Source organism: Rattus rattus, chromosome 6 (assembly GCF_011064425.1).
Source record: "Rattus rattus isolate New Zealand chromosome 6, Rrattus_CSIRO_v1, whole genome shotgun sequence".
In the NCBI taxonomy this organism is placed as follows: Eukaryota; Metazoa; Chordata; class Mammalia; order Rodentia; family Muridae; genus Rattus; species Rattus rattus.
The window spans coordinates 151,146,272-151,155,780 of NC_046159.1; the positions used below are offsets into that span (position 1 = coordinate 151,146,272).

The 9,509-nt window shown below is 42.8% G+C and overlaps 1 protein-coding gene across 3 annotated transcripts in view; it reads right to left on the bottom strand.

Annotated features, from left to right (window-relative positions):
- Window positions 1-3,316, bottom strand: part of Slc26a5 (solute carrier family 26 member 5) — a 39,466-nt gene extending 36,150 nt beyond the window's left edge. For all 3 annotated transcript variants that reach the window (XM_032905321.1, XM_032905320.1, XM_032905319.1), the window contains exons 1-2: window positions 3,165-3,316; window positions 2,205-2,344 (exon numbers count right to left, since the gene is read on the bottom strand). In XM_032905321.1, coding sequence (XP_032761212.1) covers window positions 2,205-2,344; window positions 3,165-3,316 — 292 coding nt within the window. The remainder of the gene's footprint in view (window positions 1-2,204; window positions 2,345-3,164) is intronic.
- Window positions 3,317-9,509: the final 6,193 nt, after the last annotated feature.

Sequence of the window (9,509 nt, forward strand, 5' to 3'; positions counted from 1 at the left end):
GACACACCGCAGTCCCTACAGCAAGGATGGAACTGATACTGACTGAGAGACTCAGTGGACCGTGTGTCAGTGCCCGGTGTTCTGCAGGGTGGGTTCACCAACTCCAGTTGTCTGTTGTGGTATTCATTGCCTAATGTAACAACTCTGAATGGAAACCATTGACTTTCTAGTGTTCCGGCTTCTCACTATGCAACAGCAGCCTTTTCCCTTTGCCACTAAGGTTTGTTTCCTTCTCTCCATCCTGGTGCTCACATAGCTTAGTACGTGTGCCTGACTTTAAATTGTTTTCCATTTAGTCTGATTCCTTGCAGAACTCCTCTCTGTAGACTAGGGAGGCCATTAACATAATCTTCCTGCCCCAGTCTCTGAACAGCAGGGGTTACAGGCTGATACCACCAGGCCAGGCTAACCTCTGTCTGTCTGTCTGTCTGTCTGTCTTCCTTCCTTCCTTCCTTCCTTTCAAAAAAGATTTATGTATTTATTATGTATACAGTGTTCTGCCTGCAGGTCAGAAGAGGGTACCATAGATGGTTGTGAGCCACCATGTGGTTGCTAGGAATTGAACTCAGGACCTTTGGAAGAGCATTCAGTGCTCTTAATCTTTGAGCCATCTCTCTAGGCCTCTCTTTCTTTTTCATGAAAAAAATCCTTTCACTTGTTGATGGGTTTTCTTCTGGAGCAACTCAGTGTCCAATCATCATCCTCGTTAGAACAGCTCTGATTGCCACTGTATGCTCCTGCAATCCTAGGATGCTAACTTCCTCCTGGCCCTTTGACTACACCCAATTCTTTTCCCAGTCACACCTTGACTCACAATGTCCCTTCTGAAGTGCTTGTCCCTTTGTGCTCACCTTCCTGAGCTCACCTCACATTGGCTTTTAATTTTTTTTTTATTTTTTTTATAATTTCATTATACTAAATTTTGATCATTTCCCCCTCTCTTACACTCTCATCCCCTCCCCCTCTTTTTTCAATTCTTCTTTATGTTCAATTCCCCTTCCTGTTTTGAGGCCTTCTTTTCTTTGTGTGATCCACTAAGTCATTCAATTACAGTTGCTTGTATTAATGCATCGTTGAGTCCACTTTTCCAAACAACTTTTCAATACTTCTTTACTTAAATTAGTTCCCCTGTCATCTCCAGTGTCCTGTCTTTTCCTTTGTGATGTTTATAGTTTAAAAATATGTATGTACCTTTCTTTTTTCTTTTTGAGACAGGGTTTCACTGTGTAGCATTGGCTGGTCCAGAACTTGATATTTAAACCAAGTTGGCTTTGAAATCACAGCGATCCGTCTGTGTTAGGATTAAGGGCATGTGCCACCAGGCCTGGGTCACAAGTTGATATTTTCTAACATTCTTATATTACAGATAAAACCATGGAGTTGTAAGGGAAATTCAGCATGCCATAATTCCTCTCAGTTATGTCATGGGCCTAGAAGCAAGAACTTTACCGCAACTATAGTAAAATGTTGACTGGGCAACACATCCAGTATCATCACTTTCTACCGTGAATGACCCCAAGGCATTCATCAGAACAAACCATGAATCTGAAACTATGAAGCACATAAGCTAAATGGTTATTTGAGGGAGCAAGACAGTGAAACACACACAGAGAGAGAGAGAGAGAGAGAGAGAGAGAGAGAGAGAGAGAGCAAGAGTGAGAGACAGACACATAGAGAGAAAGAGACAGAGTGAGGCAGAGACATACAGAGAGAGACAGGCAGACAGACAGACAGATACACACACACAAACATACATGCAGAGAGAGATAGACAGAGACAGAGAGCAAGAGTGTGAGAGACAGACACAGAGAGAAAGAGACAAAGTGAGGCAGAGACATACAGAGAGAGAAAGAGTGAAAGACAGACACACACATGCAGAGAGAAAGAGAGAGAAAGAGAGTGAGAGACAGACACACAGACACATAGAGAAAAAGAGACAGAGTGAGGCAGAGACATACAGGGAGAGAGACAGACAGATAGACACACACACACACACACACACACACACACACACAGAGAGAGAGAGAGAGAGAGAGAGAGACCAAGACAGAGAGAGACAGACACATAGACACATAGAAAGAGACAGAGTGAGGCAGAGGCATACAGAGAGAGAGAGAGACAGAGACAGAGACAGAGAGTGAGAGATGGTCAGACAGACAGACTGACACACACCAGAACACGAGAGAGCAATGAGTTATACTAACCTTGGGGGAGCTGAAGCACCCCAGTGCTTATGCCCGAGACCAAGTCACCCAGCACATACTCCTTGAATTTATATGCTGGCAACCACTTAGTGATGGGCAAGAACATGTAGATGATGTTTCTTACTTTTTTAGGAGTGCACCTGAGAAGACAAAGACACAGACCCAGCTGTCGGCGAGGGACGTCTCTGTGGACCTCACACTGAGGGGTTTTCTATCCTTCAGCTCCAGGAGTGATAAGGGACAATCCACCATTAGGAATTAAGATGCTCCTAACAGGCTGGGAGCCACGGATAGGAACAAGGACAGAGAGGCCGAGCCATCCCTGGGTGACAATTCGGGGGGTAGATGCTTTAGAGCTTTGTGGAGAGTTTGAGAACAGATGTAAACCTTTACATAGATGTAAGGCACAGTCGCAAACCTATGAATGTGGTATGCTGGTTAGTTTAATTAAGCTAGCAGAACTTAGAATCATCTGGGAAGAGAGTCTTAATGAGGAATTGTCTCGATCTGATTCGTCCACAGGCTTGTCTGTGGGGAAGTTGCCTTGACTGTTAATGGTGGTATGACCCAGCCTGTTGTGGGACCATTTGCCAAGCCGGAGTGGAGGAGCGAGCTACCAAGGATCCACCTGTGTATCCACCCTCCGCTTTTGGCTGTGGATCGGATGCTTGCTACCTTGACTGCCTACAGTAATCGAACTGTAAAGCTAAAGAACCCCTTTCCTCCCTTACGTTGGTTTTTTCAGGCTGTTTTATTAGAGCAACAGACCTGAAACTAGGACCCGTGGTGAAATACACGGTGCTCACGTGACCAACCAAAACCCTGACAGCAGCTGAACCGCCCTGTAAACTGGCAGTGCTCCCCGTTTGTTCTTCCAGTTCGCCAGATAACCCTCCTTTACACACGTGACCTTGAGACGCTCGCACAAAATGCCACGGAGGAGGAAATGGTTAAGCGTACGTGAATGCCTGCTTCAGCTTATCCCCGATGGAGTCTGTGACTTTGTCCTTGACGTGCAGCCTCTCCTGGAGGACCGGATGACTGAAGATAGGCCTTTCCACGAGGTACTTCTGGGTCTCTGCAGGAATTTCATTTTCTTCAGCATGATCCATGGTCTGCGGTTATTCACCAACAGCAGGAGACAAGCATTTCTGGATGGCCACTAAGGGAGAAAACAAAAAACCCACTTTAGATGGTAAAGGCCGTCTTTTCCTCGGGAGGCTCTAGACTGAGGATTTCTCCGAACTGCAGAATACATCCCATATTGTTGTGCAGAGCTGTGCTCCCTTACAAATATAGTGAGCAAAAATAAATGAAAAAACAAACAAACAAACAAACAAACCATGAACCTTATTTATTCCCCCTCAGAGCAATAAATAGGTAACGTGTAAATGTTCAACAAGAGTTCATGTTAAGGTTAATGGCGGTCCTTCAATCCATTCCCCTAGCTCTGCATTGGGGGGAAGTGGAAGTCAGGCAGACTGAGCAGCTGTGTCCAACAGAAGGGACGATGGTAAGATTGGTCCTTAGACTGACCTCACGTCTTGGGAGATAGTTTACCCTCTTTCTTAAAGTTTCACTTGCTATTCTGTTCAGAGCTGAGGCTTGTAACCCCATGGGGGAAGTCCTTGGTGACCTTCACAGTAGTGCCAAGTTAAAACCATCAAGGCACCATGATATTGTTTTAAAGTTGGCTCTATTTGGAACAGTGTAGCACATCGTTACCTTTTCCTTTGATACACACTGAAAAACCCCCGTATAAGTAAATTATTTGCAGAACAAAACCCCAACGTGGTTGTATGCGTGGACATATAAGAATATTCATAGGAGAATTACAATAGTAATTGGAGAAATAGAAATACCTACTTGCATGTGATAAAAATACACACTGTATACATAAATGGAACAATGTGTACTAGCTAAAAGAAAGTAGCTATAGACACGTCATTGTCAATAAATCTCAAGGACTTACTTCTTAAATAAAAAATGAGACACAATGGGCATTTATATATAATAAAAGTGAGAAGATTTCAGCTGATGCAGAAAAATCAAAATATTCAAGTCTAGCCTGGGCTACATAGTATCAGTCTAGCTTGAGCTGCCTGGAGCGATCCCACCTTTAAAAGAAAACATAGAAACCATTCCTGACAATGATAAAATTATAATCACAAAGAGCAGAGAGGAGAAAAGGGGAGTAAGGCTGGAAAGGGACAGTCAGGTTTTAAACAAACTGCGTCTGTCTGCAGTGTTTTAGGTTGTGACAGACTGGGAAGGCTGTGTCAGCCAGGCTTTCTGTCACTGCCATCAAACCCTCGAGCAAAACAGCTTATGGGAGGAATTATTTTTTAAAGTTTATACTTTCATTTCATTGTAGCAGAAGGGTATTGTGGAAGAGAGTGGTTAGCCTTATGGTAGCCAGGAAGAAGGGAGAAAAAGAATGGTGTGGGGGTGAGAGGGAGGAGCAGAGGAGCAGAGGGGGGGGGGAGGAAAGGGGAAGAGGAGGGGGAGAAGAAAAGGGGGAGGGGAGAGAGATAAAAGATAGATAGATAGATAGACAGACAGACAGACAGAGAAACGGAGTCCTTTGCAATCTTCAAAGCCGTTCCTGGAGGCCTGTTCCCTCCAGCCAGGCTCCACTTCTTAAAGTCCCCAGCTGGGGGTCAAGTGGTTCACGCTGAGACACTGGCTTGTGTTATCGCTAATGAAAAGTACCCAGCAGCTAAACCCAGTGTTCCTGAGGTAAGTTAAGTTGGGGTTAAGTAAATAGCTGGTCTTATGTGGAGTCCTGGGATTGTGGCTTGATAATTTTGGTCAGCACAGCCCCGTGATGGCGAGAAGTCAGGCTTTTAGGTTTTATGAAACTGGAATCACATCCAAGGAGGGGTTGTGCTTAAAGCATCATCAGACAAAGACAAATGCGTACGTTCAAGGGGATTGAAAATTTGGCAGCCTAGACTAGAATGGAACGTTGGCAAACACTTTGAATGCAGCAAGGGTTTTAGGGAAGTACCACCGCTGGGATGTTTTGGTTGCTTACAAAGTTCGTGTTGAAATCTATTTACCCACTCAGGAGTACGAGGATGTGTGGCTGTTATGGGTGGTTGAGCTGCAGGACTCTGTCCTCATACATGGGCTTTGGAGTCCTTTGATGGAAGGAGTTTGCCTGCTCTCTGCCTGCTGAAGACATGGTTTGTAGTGTTTTGCAATAGCAACACAAATAAACCAAGACAGGAACAGTAACCCAGCGAAGGAGACTTCTCCAGCAGAACCAGTAATGATCACATCTTTTATTTGGGGTTAGCAAGGCTCCCTGGCGGCCCCTCATCTGTGTGTGTCATCTGTGGCCACTTAAGAAATCGCTACAGTGACAGTGAGACGCAGCAGAGGAGAGGACACAGGGCCACTTCCCTTTCTACCTCTTCTGACGTTGTTTCACAGTGTAGCCCAGGCTGACCTCGAACTTGGAGGAACCTGCCTCAGTTTTGCTGGGATCTCGCCACACCCAATGATGGACTTACAGTTATGTCCAAGTCCTTGAAACCTCAGGAATTCTACATTTACCTGCGTTTCTGAAGGCCACTTACCATCCCCTCATTTCTCCTAGAACTTCAAATTTCCTTTTATTTTATAACCAGGTAGATTACATGCACATTGTAAAATTTCCCCAGGGCATTCAGGGGCTCAGGTCTTACTTGGCATTTAAAACACTGGCTTTGGACTCTGCTTAAGCCTGGAATCTCTTCAGTAACTTAAGAAACAATACTAATACTGAAGTCTGGCCTTACAAGGGACTTTGAACTCAGCCAAGAGGTGGGTACACTTTCCCCCCCATGCCCCTCACTGTTGTGTGTGTGTGTATGTGTGTGTATGTGTCTCATGCAAGTGTATGTGTGTGCCAGGTAAAATTATTAATTATTTATTCTAGAACATCCTTAGATGATTCAAGCAGTTCAGGTAGTAAAACACCAATTTTCAACCTAAGACAGAGAAACAGATATGGAAAAGACTCTAAGAAACGATAAGGGAACAATTTTTTGGCGTTTAGGTAATTAATAGTGAAATTTAAAAGCTGATGATATTATTTTTAAATGGAGGCTTTCTAAGATATCAGACAATATAACCAATATAATATTGAGTAAAAATAACATGATTGCTAAATGTAATTGAAACCAGTGTTGCGGGGAATTTTAAATACGGTAAGGACGTGTGTTAGTAGTAAACACGCTTCCGAGCTTGCTGTTCACCATTTAAAAAAAAAAAGTCTGGGGGCTGGAGAGATGGCTCAGCGGTTAAGAGCACTGAGGTCCTGAGTTCAAATCCCAGAAACCCCTTGGTGGCTCACAACCATCTGTAATGAGATCTGATGCCCTCTTCTGGTGTGTCTGAAGACAGCTACAGTGTACTTATATATAATAAATAAATAAATAAATCTTAAAAAAAGTCTAGAGTGTTTTAACTTACCATGTGTCTGATAACTATATAGTCACACATATATAGAACAAGAATATACACACTGATATACACATGCCTATACATCGTGTATATGTTTGTATTTATATACACACATACACATATATATCATATATATATCATTTCAATATCTTCTATTGTGTTTTAAAGAATACAGTCACAAAACAGTATTTCAAACATTTTTTTTTTTTACAATAGATACACTTTGGAAAGTTTTCCACTTTCTCTCGCCTCCATTGTCTTCAAAATTAAAACACAAATTTGCCTGAGGAAAAGTGATATCCAATGTAATTTAAAGTCAAGAAAAGGAAAAAAAAAGATTCAGGGAAAATAAAAACAAAATATGTATATTTCATTTGAGTAATTTCTATTTGGATTCTAAGATGATAAATGATTTTCTTTTGTTATTATCTTTTGTTAAAATTTCAAATAAGGAGTTAACAAAATATTGATTTTATTTTACTTTTTTAAACTTCATAATTATTCACCTAGTAATTTTGATCAGGTTAATACCTTGCAGCATTTGTGGCTTTTCTAAATGCATTTGTATGGTTTCCAAAAGCTTCCGTTACTTAAAATTCTGCCAGCACTTAAGAGGACACACACAGCAGTTAAGAGGACACACAGCAGCTGTGATCCAGACAGCTGTGGCTGCTTCAGGGATCTCACAGGATCAAGCCAGTCCACATTCTCGTGGATGGGGAGGAGCTCACAGCGATGCCCCCACTGCTGTGAGACAATGGTAGTTGATATTTATGCTGTCCTTGTTTAGTTCATGTTTGGGCAATCACACTGGGTGCAGGTCCTGGCGTTCCTAGAAAACACAATCTCACCAGAAACTCCCTGTTCCCCTAGCTTTTTCCAACCTCCTCTTCCACAATGACCCATATAAGCCTTAGGGGCAGGAATTGTGTGGTAAGTGTCTGATTTGAGGCTGGGCTGCATTAAGTCTAAATTTTCATTAGTTGTGGTTTTCTATAATGATTTCTGCCTGGTTCAATAAGAATAGGTTTTTCTAAGGAGATTTAATCGAGACGGTAAGATCCATCACAGATGTATTTTATAGCTTAGCCTTTGGCTCGCTGAAAGTGTGTGTGTTTTGTCCAGTATTTGGGACTACTAGGACTGGAGTGATTCGGAAGTGGTCATGCTCAGATGATTTGTTAAGGATTTGCATTTTCAAGGGTTGACATCCAGGATCTAGTATAAGTTCTGCACTCTGCATAGTATTGTAGGTACAATCTAGTTTGTAAGAGAACTGTCAATAAAAAAGTATTTCATGGGGTTGGGGATTTAGTGCAGTGGTAGAGTGCTTGCCTAGGAAGCGCAAGGCCCTGGGTTCGGTCCCCAGCTCTGAAAAAAAAAAAAGAAAGAAAGAAAGAAAAAAGTATTTCACGTGAGACCCGTGCCAAACCACGAGAGACCCGGATTTTCCAAAATTCACAAGCATTTGTCTCTGTTCCTGTCTGGAGTTTATTCATTCTGGTAGCCGTGCCTTTTGCAGCCATATACCTCTGAATGTAGCTGTATAGTGATATATCTTGGTGTTTTCTACCCCTCTCCTCCTCCTCCTCCTCATTCTCCTCCTCCTCCTCCTCCTTCCTCCTCCTTCTCCTCCTCCTCCTTCTTCTTCTCCTCCTCCTCCTCCTCTCTCTTCTCTTCCTCCTCCTCTCTCCTCCTCTTCCTCTCCTCCTCCTCCCCCTCCTCTTCCTCTTCCTCCTCCCCCCCCCCCTCTCTCTTCCTCCCCCTCCCTCTTCCCCCCCACCTCTTCCTCCCCCCCCTCCTCCTCCTCCTCCTCCTCCTCCTCCTTCTTCTTCTTCTTCTTCTTCTTCTTCTTCTTCTTCCCCTCCCTTTTTAATTTTGGGTTCTGAGACAAAGTTTTGTTTTGAGGACCATAATAGTCTCAAATTTGTGATTCCCTTCCACTTCAGGTTCCAGAGTTATAGATGTGTATCACCATGCTGGTTTGAAAATTACTTTTAAAAAATTATGTCTTGAGGTTATAATATAATTACATAATTTTCTATAAGTTTTCCTTCCTCTAGGCCCTGTCATATACCCCTCCTTGATTTCTTCAAAATTCATGGTCTCCTTTCTCTTTAACTGTTCTATCTATCTATCTATCTATCTATCTATCTATCTATCTATCTATCTATCTACATGTGCACATATTTGTACAAAACAACATATATGATTATACAAATATGCATATATACATTTACACAAAACAAAATTAATGTACACATCCCTAAATATATTACATATATTCCTAAAACATATACACATAAATACACAAAAGCGACCTGCTCAGTCTGTATACCGTTACTTGCCTTTTGCCGTTTCTGTGTTGGGCACTGGTGCCTGGCTCTGTCTGTTACTGGAGTCAACTGGACGGCTTTAACTACAGCCACTGCCTGCTTCTATCGCCATGGCTTCTGATCTAAGTGTTCTGGGAATCCGGCAGGGACGGGGCATTTTAAAAGCTCTCATCTATTCTACTGTGCAGTCAGCCAAGACAGAAAACTATTGATTTAAGCTGGTGCGATGCCTCAGACCTGTAATCTTGTTACTTGGGAGGCTGAGGCAGGAGGACTGCTGAGAGTTTCAAGGTCAGTCTCAGAAAACAAGCATTAGAACAAAATGAATACAAAATTACTGACCAGAAGGTGCCAAAACAAATACTTATACTGCCTGCCTGCCCATCTATTACCCACCCACCCACCCACCCACCCACCCACCCCCTTGCCTACGTACCCATCCACATATCTACCCAGCCCGTCTATGCATTTTACCTAAAAATAAAGAAGGAAACATCTGAATAGGATGTAAGCAAGT